At 40.8% G+C, this 15690-nt stretch overlaps 1 protein-coding gene across 1 annotated transcript in view; it reads left to right on the top strand.

Annotated features, from left to right (window-relative positions):
- LOC139219209 (collagen alpha-2(I) chain) overlaps window positions 1-15690 on the top strand; it is an 83720-nt gene that overhangs the window by 26071 nt on the left and 41959 nt on the right. Inside the window, exons 4-6 of the mRNA XM_070851015.1 lie at window positions 1786-1978; window positions 4249-4371; window positions 4761-4841. Coding sequence (XP_070707116.1) covers window positions 1786-1978; window positions 4249-4371; window positions 4761-4841 — 397 coding nt within the window. The remainder of the gene's footprint in view (window positions 1-1785; window positions 1979-4248; window positions 4372-4760; window positions 4842-15690) is intronic.

The raw sequence follows: 15690 nt of genomic DNA, 5'->3' as shown, positions 1-15690 counted from the left end.
AGCATTTTCAAGGTACCTAAACCCAAACTTTCCAGACTCTCAAAGCCTGTTTAGTTAATAGTTTAGTTATATATAATATACATGCAATTGTTAAAAATACAGTTTACAGAATTCCTTTATACTTACAGCAATCTATATATTGTCACTTTGTTTATTTAACCAACCGTTCAGTTAACTTTGATTGTATGATTTGATCACGATTATTTAATGCTTGCTAATTTCCTGAGTAAGGGATCACCAAAGGATTTTTCTAGCTATCTACGAATGGCTGGCAAGTGCCAACACCCCTTGTTATGCAGGTCAATCTCCTTTATGCAGGTTGTGCAGCATGCCTTCCTTTCTGTGGCTCTCCAAAATGCCTTCCAAAGCCCGTTTTTGATATTTTTCATTAGCCAGCCAGTTGTCATTAAAACGACAGGGTGGCATGTTGCTAAAGCGATAACAAGAACCACCTGGTCTCTAGTAGATGATGAGCAGGTACAACGTGGGTACAATGTGTGCAGCATGCACGTCCAAAGGTCAGAGGACGGGAACGCATTCTGAGAGCAGATGGTTCCCCTCATGATGCCTGTTTTACACCAGATGCATTGGAACTGCGAAATGTCCACTTTACATGTTGATGCTCATGTATGTCAATCTCGCTCTGGTCGCTCCATGTGGTTTCTGATATGAAATTCCAGGGGACAACACACAAATATAAACAAATATAATGGTTAATGTTCAGAATATTTCTAGTTTTCAAGATTTTGTACAAACTCTTCTTCTTCTGCTGGCATGTTGATTTTATTTTTTTATCTTTAAAGTGGAATGTGGCTTCTACCTACAAGGTTTGGTTGGGTTTAGAGCCCAGAAGAGCCCTCTAGAAGACATGAGTGCCTTTTTTACACATTAAATCTCCGCTGATTAAAATGAAACTCCACAGAACTTCTCAGATTTTACACATCAAAGCCTGTTTACAGGCGTTAGGACGTCCAACTATATATGTGAAAAATGATGTATGAAGCCTTTAGTGGCAGGTGAGTTGCAATGTAGGTACTTTAGGTGACACAAACAGGACTTTCAATGCGATGAAAATGTTGCTTTGTCTACTGTATGTGTAAATAGGCATGTTTGCATGTTAACATGTTAGCCATAGCGAATTTAAGGTGACAATATGTCAAAGGTGTGTGTGTGTGTGTGTGTTTGTCAGCCTATTGTGCAATTCTTCTGCAGCCCAAGTGACAAAAAAGAAATTCATTGATCAAGCTTTAATGCTCTTGTTAAAGAGTTTCTAAAAAGCTAAACAGCACATAACTTACAAGTGGATTCAGAGATGTGTTTCAGAGATTTTGTGGAAAGGTTGGTCATAAGCCATACGACAGCTGATTAACTGTTCACACAAGAAGTAGGTGTGGGAGTGAGCTATAATAAAAAGGCACATAACTTCTAAACAGATTCACCCAAGATTACACACAGATAGACATTCATACACATACATACACAGACACTTTCATTGGTGGTTGTTTGCTCCGCCTCTATACTTTAGCCTCATTTCATTACGCTTCATCAGGCCTTCAACTGTTTGCGCTGATATAATTTAGTTAGTAGTCTATTTAGTAGTCTCTTTAGTTTGAAACCTTGGCGTGCAGTAAAGGAAGCTTTTCATAAGTTAAGAGAAATAAAAACGGATTTAACTTTAACTGACATTTGTATTTTATTGGGCCATGTGTGATTTAAACTTATCTCCTAGATTAATCCATACACAGGAGCTTTGACTACATAATGACCCTTGTGTCTCTCTGTCAGGTTCCCAGTTAACGGTCTGTCTGATGGAAAGTGGCACCATGTGGCCATCAGTGTATCGGCCAAGCGGCTGGCGATGTATGTGGACTGCTCTCTGCTGGAGAGTGTGGACTGGGTGTACCACGGCAGTGGGATCAGCACTGACGGCCTGCTCATGATCGGAGGCATCATTGAGGGCTTTGAGACTCCGTTTGAAGTAAGTGACTCTGCAACTTTCTTCTTCTTTTTCTCATTTATTTTTTTCAATGTTGTTCTAGATCTCGTATGTGTAATAACACATATGATATGACCAGATGGTGTGTGTGTGTGTGTGCAACACTTTCCTACAGAGGAAAGACGTTTGGACAGAGGATGAGTTTGGTATCCTCAACCTCCCATCCTGGTCTCCCACTTTCACATTCACATTTTACTTTATCATCTTTGGGCAGATGGGAACATTTAAACTCCCAAATACAAATTATTTAATCATACATTTTTAGTCTGTTCCAGGCACCTATTGGTTTTCATTTATTTCTGTATGGTATAAAAATCTTTTGGTAGACTCCTGAAATGAGTTGTGTGATCTGTGTCAGCTCTTTCATTAAAAGACCCATAATGCATCTGGCTTTGCATTGTGGACATGCTGTCCTAGTTACAACAAATGTAGCCTGAGGATCAGCAGGGGCAGCGTGGCTGTATCATGATGGGGGTGAGGAGCGGTGTTATAGACGCAGCATCTGGATTTGTTCCTAGCAGCAGATAAAATGGATTCTCCATTGCCTCGTTTCCCCTGGTGACAGCTTTTTACCGCGCTCCAAGGACAGAGCACTTCCACACTCAGAGGTGGTGACAGTCTCGTCTCTGGGCAATCTTTTGTGTTAGGCAGCTGTAAAATATACATTACTGTATTCTGCTTTTATCTATAACTCTTGCCATGCAGTCCACCACGGTACGACTGGGACACACTCTGCTCAAAGTTAAGGCCAAACTGTAATATAGCAACACACTGGGCCCTGTTCTTCAAATGTTATCAGGCTAAAATAATCCCGTATGTTTTCATCCAGCTAGTTGAAACCTAGCTGGATGCTAGTTGATGAGTTGAAACCATGATCAGCATTCACTTGGTTGTCTGAGTGCTGATCATGTGATTGCAGGTACACGAGGTAGTGTGTTGAGAACCATCCCGGCATGCATTTGGGCAATAGATTCTTGGACATCAATATCATTGTTTTGTGTGTTCCTGCATTGTTAAGGGTGTCATTTTGTTCTCATTGGTGCTACGCAATGCTTCAGTGCTTCAATGCTTAAAGATTGTTTGGTTTGTCGGCCCTGCGATTGATTGGCGACCAGTGAAGGGTGAACCCCACCTCTCGAATTCTGAGAATTTAGAAGAATTTACAGCTGGGTGGGTCTTTCCACTTATCTTGATTTGAGCATATGAGATCAAAAAACTTTGGAAAATGGGTTTCCGTTTTCCCCAACAGACTTTTTTTTGCCTGTTACATTGATGATCTGCACCAGCAATCTTTAATTTGACAAAACACATAGAAATTAGTATTATTTTTTTTAACTAATTTTCATATTACAGATGTAATTAGTTCTAAATCCTTCTGTGGTTTCACATAGAAATTTGCATCAAACCACACACACACACACACACACACACCCTCTTTTACCCCCCCCCGTAACATTCTTATAAACACAGCCTGGGGGCAGGAGTTTTAAAATGTCTGCTTATGTTTTGTTTGTCATGTTTGGCCTGATGTCAGTTGCTGGTAAAGTAAAGGAACCCTGGGAACTGCAGTGAAATGTATGACCCTCAGTAACCTGTGTGTGTGTGTGTGTGTGTGTGTGTCTTGGCTTTTAATTCTAGTAATGTACTGCACTGTGTATTGTGTGCATGCACTGAGTTATACAATGCATGTATAGAAGATGCACTGCATAAGTCTGTGGACTGCAAGATGCAGACCCACCTGACAGAGTTTTGAAAAAAAAAAATTAGAACGAGCATTGCAGCTGCTGATTATTTTTCAATTTTTGAGCTTTAAAATGTTTGAAAATGCTGAGACCATCTGAAGTTACCAAAGCCAGAAGTGCTTGCTTGTTTTGTCCAAAACACCCAAAGATATTCACTTTACTATCACAGAAGACTATGAAAACTAAGAAAGCTTTACATATGAGAGGCTGAAACCAAAGAATTACAGGCATTTTTGTTTAAAAAATGACGTTTGTTGCTGATCATTTCTCTGTCGCTTTAAGGTATTGTTGTGCTGTTTTTGCAAAAACGGGGATAAAAGTAAGTTAACTGATCTTTTGTAGTGTGATGTTCAGGGTGTGTAAACGGTGTCTGTTGAGACTTGCAGGTGTACTTACCTGTAATCTCCAAAATGTAACTGTCTATTGAGAGACATTTTTTTTCCATTTCATGCATGAAGGTGATTTGTGTGTTAGACCGCTCACATCTGTTCAATGCTTCCGTCACTGCAGGGCCATCTCCGACAGCTGACCTTCCTGATGGGCGACCCAGACGCCGCCCAGCACCACTGCAGCCGCCACTGCAAGACCGCCCCCAAGCCTCCTCGCTCCCCACGCACCAACAACGCCATGGAGGTGAGGACAGATGAACGGAAAGGGGAAAAAAAGAGATCAGGAAAATTCAAGTCACTTCTTAATATTGTTGCTTTTGACTTTTGTAAACCGCAAGACTCTGACACGTCACTGAGGTGTTTAAGGTGAAGCCAGATGTCTTCTGAAGCCACAGCCCAGACACTCAGACTCCTGCAGTTAATACATTCTGACAGCAGAACCTGTTATATACTATGAAGCATGATAAAAGATCATCAGGGGATTTAAAACAAAAACTGCACTGACTCCTGTGGTTTTGATCCAGTCTGGTGAATTTAATAACTGTGTAAGTGTTTGGTTGTTCATCGGTTTAGCTTTGAACTGTGTTTGTTTGTGGTTTTTAAATTTAGAAATTATCCTCCGTTTCCACACAGAATATACTGCTGTCCTCAAATGACCTGGAGGACCTGCTGGGGGATCCTAAGGACGAGTCATTTCGGAGCTTTGGCAGAACTGTAAGTAGGATATTTTCATGCCTAAATTGCTGAGACACATTGCAGTACTCTCCAAAGCTGTGCTGCAAATTCCTTGTTCATTTAGGTGTCAAAAACAAATGAAAAAAACACTCAGTTGCCTGGTTTCGCAGCTGCAGCCCAGAGTTGTAGTTGGAGAGTGTGGACCGCTGACCAGTTGTCACGGTGATTTAATCCAGCTGTGGACAGGCAGGCAGCTACAGTCACATATACCAACCACTGGTCTGGTTTCACTCGCTTCATTCTTTCTCATCAGTCTCCGTCTGTAAAACCACCAGTCCAGCGTCTGTCATTAATTAGCACTGCGGCGCAGAGCCTCAGGCGTCAGAGGCACCAACTAGCCGTCCCACCTCTTGTCCTTGGCTGACTGCTCCACTTTGCGCATGCATTGGTGTGTTTTTGTGTGTGTGTCTTGTGGGACGACTATTTGCCTGACCTGTCTGTGCTCCAGTCCATCTGTCTGTCTGCTCACTGGTCTTTGTTGTGGCCTGAAAAAGGGTTCATGTGGGTCTGTATAGAATAATTATAGCTTGAGCTAATTTCAAATGGTTATTATCGAAGAAAACTCAGGGAATTTATTGGTGTTATTTTGAGTACTAAAACAATGAGTAAGAAGTTCAAAAAAAGAAAAAAAACAACAACCAAGAAGCAATAATGGATTTTAATTTCTGCCACTATAATTATAATTATAATTTTAGGTTAAATTGTTTACAAGGTGAATGATCAGCAGTTCATCTTTATTTTCTCAGTTTTTTCTCCTTGTTTCATTACCAGAACCAGAGTTTATGACCGTGGTGGAGTACATTTGCTCACATACTGTACTTAAATACAATTTTGAGGTTGTATTTTACTTTAATATTAACATTTTCTGCTGCTTTATACTTTTACTTCACTGCTTTTAGACTAAAAGCGCTCTTTACTCCTTTAGAATTATTTGATAAATTTAGTTACTAGTTAATATGCAGACTCAGATTATTGATACAAAATATAAATCAAATCATAAATTATGATGTATTTTAATATGTTAAGCCAACCAGCAGTATATGTAGTATTTAGAAACCTTTACCTGCTGCAACATTAAACTGGTTTATATGAATGCATCAGTAACGCCTGAGCGCTGTCCTCAGCTCATCGAGTGACACGCCAGTGAGGACATTTGTCAGGAACTTTGTCCCAGCTCATGGTAGTGGGAGCTGAAGCGGCTTACAGGCGAGTCTCTATTTCCACCTTTTCCCACTGTTTGTCGCCACTATGGTTTTCTGGGCACTTCCATGTTTACCAGTTCCATCAGTGATATTGTTTCTCTCCTTCTCCTTGAAGTATTTTTCAATTTTGAGAGGTCATTAAGAAATCTGAAATTACAAAATTGAACTTGGGTAAACGTTCCTTATTTAAGTTAATGTTTTTCATTATAGGAAGAGGTGCTCTGTCAAACAGTGACATACATTTATTCTGTTCTGGGTTTTTTTTGCCATGTTGTGCTCACTGAGCCTGTACTTGGTTATCTGTCTCTGCTTTCTATCTCTGACAGTGAAGAGATAATCCACCAACTCATAATCTCTATTTAGGACCAGAAAACATTCTAATCTTAAAACTCTGCATGGTAACCAACATGCCTGAAATGTACGTTTTATGTAAATAAATATTACCTATAGCCATTTATTTTACATAGAACATGAAAATCTTGAACTTGAACTTCCTGGCCAACGGCTTCAGCAGTGACCTGTAGTTTCAGTAATGGATGCAACTAAAATATCCAAGTAAAGCTGACCGGACATAGTGTCCAGTCTGATTTGCAGTCTGATTTCATCTGCAAACTGGTCGGGCCAAATGACTCTAGAGTCGGGCCACATTAGCGGCTGCTCAATTTGACTACAATCCCAGAAAGTTTGGTCAGCAGTACCACAATCTGATCCCTTAACTGATCCCTTAACATATGTATTGAGCTTGTTTTAAAATGTTTGTAGTGTTTTTAAATGATGAACACATTAAGGAGGCTATGATTAAATCATTAATCAACATTAAATCATTGATCATAAGCTGATCAATACAGCTAAGCCTGTACATGTTGTTATGCATTTTTTAGGACTGCACACATTGCGGTTTTATCTCCCTGACCAAACAAAAAACAGTTCTTGAAATATATACGGTTGTTTACACTGGCACATGCAGAATAAACCATGTTTCTGGAATCCACACAGAGCAAAGACCGTGCACTTGGAAACAAAGGAAAAGCAAAGCTGGTTTGAATTTACATTTTCATGTCCATGCAAAATGCCTGAAAAAATCAGCAGGGATCTGGTTGTCTTTACAGTATACAGTAGTGTACAGCCAGAAGAACAAGGAGTAAAACACAACAGACTATACCATGCTGTGCCCGCTGCACCAGGCACAGTTTCTTCATCAGGATGGCATTGAGATGCCTTTGTGATGATGTGGATGACAAAGATGTTTCCTGCTGTTTTGTGTTTCAGAGAATGTTTGCAGGAACAAGCTGCACCAGATCTGTCTTAATAGCAACTGAAACCTCTTCAGCTGGCTGCATCTCTTTTTCATTATCTGCCTCTGCGTTCATCTGTTTCTGTTTCTTTTATTGTGTCTGAACCTGTCTCTTCTGGCTGTATGTTCGTCTCTGTGTCTGTCTGTCTTGATGTTACTTAATCCATGTCCCTGAGCCTTTGTCTCTTTCTGTGCAACCGATCTGTCTCACTCTCCATCTGGCGTTCCCTCCTTGGCAGTGGCCAAAAATCACCCACTCTTTCAAAATGTATTTTTGATTGAAAAATATGTTATATTTTTGATTGCATTGAATTTGGACACAAGATTTCATTATATCCAAACAAAAACCAAAGTGTAGAAACAGCAAGTGGTTATATGACAGGCTGTGTCTTAGCAGTCCAGCACATGACTGATAATTGGCCCCCTTTGGAGATGCTGGTAGGCAGATTTTCTCACCTTTGGACAGAGCCTGGCCAGCTGTGAATGTCTGATGTTTGTTGCTATGGTTGCCAGTAAATTGACTCAACAGCTAATTCATTAATCAAAATAGTCAACAGATGAATAGGCAAAATAATTGTTAATTGCAGCTTATCATAGAGGAAGTGAGTGAACGAGGCAGTAAATATGGTCTCAGTCTCCCCGCAGCCTGTTTCTCATTAAATCTACTCAGACCAGACCTGTGGAGGTACAGCCGCTCGTCTCTGGCTCTCCTCAGAATCTGAACATTTGGAGAAAAAAAACAAAACACTGCTACACTGACAAGATCTATTTCTCTTTCGCCAAGGTCTGCTGCTGTCGTCTTTGAAGCGTAACATTTCTGACTGTGGGGCCACATTGTTGGGGTTTCCTGACTTTGATGCATGTCCTGTCTGGGGCCACCGGCTCCCCTGACAGGTGCTCTCTTTAGAGACATGGCACTCGCCCAGTTAATCTACAGCTCATTCAATGTGCACTAAGATGTTAAACACTCGTGGGGGTCAGAGACCTTAGCTGAACATATAATTTCAAAGCCAGTGCTACGAACTAGCATATGTTGATGGCTTTGAACCCTTCTAATCTACTTGGCCTGTATTAGTCAGATTTACTTTATTTGCAGGCCCTATTTATGTGCTTAACAGTAAATCAGCATGTTTGCTTTTGAGTGAATGGTGAGGGTTATTTCCATGTACAGTATATTGTGTGTATAGTGTGTCAGAGAGGGAGAGATCGAGCATGACAGAGCTTGAGCTTGATTGTTTTTTCTATGACACCACGAGAATGAATTAAATATTTCTGAGGGCTCTTGGTTACATAAATAGTTATAACACCAGTTACACTTGATTCCCAAAGTCTGTCAGAAAGAGAGAGAGAGGCAGACGCACACACACACACACACACACACACACACACACCCATGGTCGTAATATTCCCTGTTCCATATACCATCACAACCAAGTGTTTCCACTCAGGTCTCTAGAGAGGCCTCTTTCATAAAACCTGTCAAACAATGGCATTTCACTGGCAAGCCAAGACAAAAACAAAGTGTGCAAAATAAAGTGGTGGAAAAAAAATATCCATCATTTTGACACTTCTCTGTGATTCTGTCAATCCTCCAGGGTCCATGTAGTATTTTATGTAAAGTCACGTTGCTTATTAAATGACTTTACCCAAGGCGCACTTTTAATGTCCTTGCAGAGCTTAAAGCTGCAGTGGGCAGCAGTATTGTGAAGAGAGTGGATTTAGCTTCAGAATCTGAAAGAGTACAACATCCATACCATCCATGTCATTCCATTCCTGTCTAAAGTGTAAATATCCTATGGTGTAAATATTTATTTCATTTCATCACAATCCATATATTTATATTTATATTTATATTTATTTTTGCTATTTTTTGTCTTTTCTATTGCTTTGTTTTTTTCACTCTCCCTGTTTATATTGTTGCTGCTGTAACAAGAAAATTTCCCCCTATGGGGGATCAAATAAAGAAGTCTAAGTCTAAGTCTAAGTCTGTCCATGTCCCTTCGTCTCCCCCCTCCAGTGACCTTCCCCGCAGAGAAGGCTGTGATACAGGCTAACCACTGCAGCTGAAGAGGCATGCAATGGTGTACAGTACTATCAGCATGGTCTGGTTTTAAGCTTAATATTAAACACCTCCTGAAACTGCTGCTTAAGATGCTGAGCATGCGCAGGGGAGGGGGGCTATGCAGTGTGTATATGAGCAGCATTCGGTTGTCATTCAGGTGCGGTGGACTCCTGCAAATGATGCCAACAGGAGCATCAGGAGGAGCCTGATGTTTTCACAGATTCCCTGTCTCATTTACTACTGTCAGGAAATAGTGATAGTTACAGCAAATATGACAAAGTTATTTTTAGAAAATAATCCACTGAACCTTTAAGTGTTAGTAAAGGTTGAGAATGATTAAACCTGTTTTAAAGCTGTTAATGAATAATTCATTAGATTTAAAGTATTTTGGCATTTTGAGTTGATAATTAAGCTATACCAAACAGATGATGCTCCCACCTCAGGCAGTGTTCTAGCTCTGTTGTGGTCCACCAACTTCAAAGGGAAATATGTGTCTTGTAAGCTGCTAACTGCTCCCCCATGTTGGCAAGTTATTTGACAACTTTTTCTGCTTCCTATTTGTTGCTTGGTAGTTATTAGTTCAGAATCACAACAGTAATGTTGCTCAGCGGAAAATATAAGACGCTAAAACACAGTATTGTTCACAGGAGCATTGAGATCAGTAGTTTTCAGTCATTTATCTCTCTCTAGTCCAAGTCCTTTTTTTTCTCTCACTTGTTTTCTCTGACTTTCTGGCCACACCGCTGACTTGGCCAGCGGCAGCAACTGGCTAAAGCCGAGGTCAAATGTCAGGGCAAGGTCAGAGTCAAGCACCTGGGCTGTAGAGAGAATCTGAGCGACAGTTTGGTCTGCATTCATCTCTCATCCAAAAAGTTAGGGGGACTAAACTATGATTATGGATGACATCCCTGAACTCTGGATATTGTACCATCTGTCAGGAGAGCTGAACCAAAGCAAATTGTGCACTGGTAACTCGTAACTGTCAAAACTAGAATCAGTAGTAAGTAACATTCCTGTCAAGTTCACATCGTTAGCCAAAAACAACATGTTCTCATGCTAGCACACTTTGCATTCCTTCATTAATCTCAGTACTGTTCACTTAATTCTGCTCTGCTCCTATACATGCCGCTTTGTGGCAGAGCGAAGTTGCTCAACACAGACAAATTTGCCAGGTTTCCTAGCAACAAATATGGGAGCAGGTAGATGTGCTGACAGACCTCCTCAACGTACAGACTCAAGATGTCTCTAAATATTTGCTGTAGCCAGCCAAGAAGCTCCAGTGAGGCCTATCGGTAGATGAGAGACCCCTATCAGGTCATTTGTTTGTATCAGTGCTTTTGTACAATTTTTGCTCTGCTAGTGTGCAAAGTATAAATCCTGCAGCGTTTGGCTCCAAGATGATGGAGCTACTCTGCTGAAAGGATAGCTGCAGGTCTCTCAGGGCTGTTTGACTGGATTTAGGAGGAGTGTCTTTTTTCCTTTTTTCCTAAAATAAGTAGATTTATGGATGTCTCACCTCTGCGCCATTCAACTCTCCCTCACATTTTGAAAACTTCTGCTTTTAGAGCAACTATTTACAGACAATGTAATGCATAGTCACAGGCACATATAAAAGACATGAATAATGTGTAGTTTACAGGAACACAATACATATTAAAAGAAAAAGAGATTTGAGCCACATGAGGCCTCCCATTATAGCCCTCATAATATTTTTTCAGGCTTTGTTTCAGTTCTTTAAGAACTTAAGTGAGCTATTTTTTTTTTCAAAGGTCAACACAATCTATTAACTGTCTCATGAAACACTTTCCGGTCTGTTTACACTTAAACCACAAACCTTAAATCAGAAACACGTCAAAGCAGCAAGAGAAGGGAGACAGCGGGATACAGAGCTCTCATTTACAAACACGGTGTAATGAAGAAAAGAAAGAAACTATCCCCTGCAATCCATCTGGTGGGAAGAACTCTGGAGCTAAAACCATGTTCTGGAGTTTCCTCTGAGCCGCATGATGCATCAAAGACTGAGTAAATGGCACACAACATTTGGAGCCAACTATTGGCTAAATTAAAAGACAAAGATGAGAAAGCCTGCTTTGTGTGCGCTCTAATAAAGTGAAAGAGCATCAATGCCATGTCTTTGTTTTTAAATCCGCTGGACAATGTCAAGCTTTTCTTTTATGCGCATTACCATAGATTAAGCAGTAACGTTTCATCTGCTTGGCAATGTTCAGAACTGTTTCCAATATAAAATAAAGTAATTACAGACGAGGCATACGGCCTCAAATCATTGAGTACAAGAGGAAGAGGGCTGTTGAAAGAGGGGACACTCGGATGAAAGACAACAAGAAGGAGATGGAAGTTGGAAACAAAGGAAAAGAAGAGTTTTTAGTTGTTTCTGTTTTGTTACTAAGAGGCGCAGAACTATTTTCTCAACACGAGAAGCTCCAGCATGTTCGAACTAATAATTATCCTCTCCAAACTATAATTTAGCGTGGGGTGTCTATGCTGTGAAGATAAATCAGCTGTGGTTAAATGCTAAGGCGATGGAACGTTGTCATAAGAGTGCTGCATCAGCAGCTTGCACTCACTCTCTGATTCTTCCCAGTTCGGACACTGCATGAGGACAGACATCCCTACACGACAGGTCTCGCTCTTACAGTGCAGCAGGGATTACGTTTTCAGAGAAGACAACGGAGATCTCTGGAAACCATTATGTGGCGGAGAGGATGAAGATGGCCCGGGAAGTTGTTTAGAATTAAAAAGAGATCATTTACTTCCCCCGCACATCTGCCCTGCAGTTTTAAAGCGCCCACAGAGGTTCTGTTCACCCCAAATAAACCTCCCTCTGCTCTCATTTATTTATGTTGCTGTTGATGGTAGACCACCTCTCCTTTTGTTCCTAATAGACATGAAGTAATGCTTCCGGTGACCGGGAGCTGTACTGCTGTTCTCAGCTTTCATGCAGAGGATCTCTCCTTTCTGCGTCAAACAAGTCGTGTAAATCAAGCCAGCCTCAGAGAATTCTTGGTGAACATTTTTCCCTTGGATGTTCTTTTAACTGTGGTTGCTTAGCTGGATCTGGGCACTGTGGCTTTCCCCTCCTGCAATTTCCCCCCAGAGAGTTCTCTTCTTTTAGGACTAGTTGTTTGCAGGCTCCCTCCAACCTGAATCCATCCATGTGCGAAAGCCGCAGGGATTCCCTCACACCATCCCTGCTCTCATTCGTTCAGCTTCCCTCAGTTGGAAAGAGCAGTTATTCACTCTAGCAGAGTTTTAGTTGCCCATGACGTTGCGGTTTGGGTGTTGTGCCAATAGCTCGCTGCGATCAGATGTTCACTCTCACGCTCAATTTAGTTCTTGTTTTGTGGGTGTAAGTGATTGTGTGTATTTATTCTTTTGAAGATTTTGGGTCGTTTTGAAATTTAAATTAAATTACTACATTACAACTTACAACGACTGTCTTGCTCTTTCTCAGCATTCACAGAGGCCAGCATAAGGGCTAATGGGCTGGGCTGCAGTCTCCAGCATATCCTAGATTAGATGTATTGTTCAAACAAGATGTATGGTTGGTACTAGTGGAAGGGTGTATACCCAGTAGGTGTGTGGGTGTGTCTGCTGGGAGCTGGATCAGCCTCCTGTGCAGAGGTCTGCCTGTGGGTACAATGTGAACAGAGCTGAGGTGCAGACAGACCTGCAGTGTCTCCTGCAGTCATGCTTTACCATGTTGGATGGTACTTGCTGCTGGGATGCCTGTTGCTGGATTTAGATGGATTGCACGTGCAAGGTCAAAGGCAACGGAAAGGAAAGGTACTGCCTGTAACCCCGTAGACATGCTGCATTTGTGGATTTTCCCTTTTCTTTTCTTGTACACTGACGTAAAGCAGGCCGTGTAATGCTCTGCACACCAGCGTGTTGCACACTGTGTGGTAATGCTTTTATTAATTTTGCTGGAATAATCATGTTTTTGTTCTTTCATATCAGTGGATATTTGTCTGATTATTAATACAGTGAAACATGAAATTTTGGCATTTGAGGATTTGACTTTGATGTTTGAAATTCAAGGTTGCACCAGCTATAGCTATGGCTATGTCATGGTCAGGGATGTAAAAATGATTAGCTGAAATTAAATGATTGGCACTTTAGTATTAATAGCACTGCTTCCCTCTTCTCGGTATACCATGCCTTGATGATGATTAAATTTTTTCCAACCAAATGAACGATTTAATTGCAGCTTTATAAGTTGAAAACTTTCTCCTCTTTCTTAGGCTAATAAAAGCATTTAACAATCAGTTGGATTAAATTGAAGCAATAGATTGTCAACATTGTCACATGGTTTTCACATGATGGCAATAATGGTATTTTACATCATTGGAAATAATGTCTACGTGCATGCTGAATGTTGTTAAGAGAGCAACACATTGCAGCTACTTGCTCTAACTGAGACATGATACACCATAACTGCAATTGGCTATTTAAGTCATTATTTGTGATATAGACACTCTACTGTAGCACAGCAACACATTCATGACTTTCAGTGGCATAGCCATGATTTTTTTCTAACCAGAAACTGTTGATTTTAGCAGATTTGGCTAATGTCAGCAATAATTTCAGCATGTAAAAACATCTACAAATTAAGAACTTGATAAAAGCTTTAATTGCGGAGCTTGACTAAGAAGCAACCAAAGAATCCTGCACGCTCTGCTATCTGTATGTATGGTTTGGATGTTGTTTGATTAAATACATTTTATTTTGAAGTTCTAAGGATAGAAGCATCATTAATAAAGTGAGTAAAAGCTGCTACCAGTGTTCAGGATTCCTTCATATTCAGTCATTGCTCTGCAGTATCACAGCACATTTTGCTCAGAAAGACACACCACTCTGGTTTTGGTATTCAAAACATACAATAGTACAATACGACTCTCTGTATGGAGGCTCTTCAACTGACATTTTGGCTATCTAGTGTAGAAATGAGAAGCCTGGCAATGTGGGCACTTGCCTCAAGTGGAAGCCAGCTAGAGGTTGCAGAGCAATTTAGTTGTAAGGTATTTCTTTTGTCCTTCCAGCATGCTTTATGATCTGAGGACCATCTTATATCCCGAGACCACCACTGTTGATTTGGAGGAGGCTTTGATCCCAGCCAACAGTGGCATTTCTAACATGGGTGGTCCTGCTGGGAATAAAATCCCAGATCATGACCGTGTTAAAGCTGCATTCAGCCCGCCAAGCTACTGCACACCACAGAATCAACGTAGAAAGTCACACGCTCGCTCGTGTGCACATGACAAATCTGATGAACACACACACACACACACACACATGCGCACATAAAGACATTTAAATACACACGCAGGTATTAGCATGCATGGTAGTAGTGATTTGACACATTGAAACTGTCCACATGACCTCGGAGAGTGCAAGAAATTGAGAGACGCACACACACACACACACACACATTGTGGCAGACTTCTGTTAGTGGTTTGCTTGTGTTTGTTTCAGGTTTCTTGGAAACCTTTGTCAGTTGTTTATTTGCAACATTTTACGACTAATAAAAAAGATTACTCGCTTTTCTTCACATTCTCCTGTTTTTTATAACAATTTTGTCAATAGGTGTTATTTCAGAAACATCAGACCACTGTCATCATGCATTTTTCCAGGCCAAATTACTTACTGCTGCTTGCAAGACCCAGCCAGTCTGAGAGCGTCTGCATACCTGTGTCTTGGTTAGATTTACGGACCTTGCTATTTGATTAGCCCTTTGTAGAAGCAAGTGTTCATTGTCTGCGTGTGTGCAAGTGTGTGCTGATGATAGCGCTCTAGCCTGCAGCGCTTGTGTCAGGCTGTGAGGCCTCCATAGTTTTCAGAGGATCTGTCAGCTACACATGCAGACAGACTCCTTAGGAGACATGTGCTGATGGCAGGACACAGTGGTTTGTTATAACCCACGATCGAGTCCAGGTGTGCCCTGTCAGCATCTGTCCTAATTCTTATTTACCCACAAATGTTTTTGGAAGAAAAGTTGAGTCACGGTTTTCATGTTCTCTCAGTTTTGGTAGACTTTGCTCATAAATACTTTTAAATGGAACTGGTGTGATTTATCATTTACCATTTGCAGGTGATATATAACAACCTTATTAATAGATATTTTCAAATATCTTGTCACTGAATTGCAAAAGAATGATACTTCATATAGAAGCACTGGTAAATTGAGAGCGTTTATAAGATGTATGTGAACATCGTCTCAACGTCACCATACTGGCTTTTCAAATCACTTTT

The sequence above is a fragment of the Pempheris klunzingeri genome, chromosome 19 (genome assembly GCF_042242105.1).
Source record: "Pempheris klunzingeri isolate RE-2024b chromosome 19, fPemKlu1.hap1, whole genome shotgun sequence".
Taxonomy (NCBI): Eukaryota; Metazoa; Chordata; class Actinopteri; order Acropomatiformes; family Pempheridae; genus Pempheris; species Pempheris klunzingeri.
The sequence above is the reverse complement of the archived record's forward strand: the minus strand, read 5'-3'. Positions and strand labels throughout refer to the sequence as shown.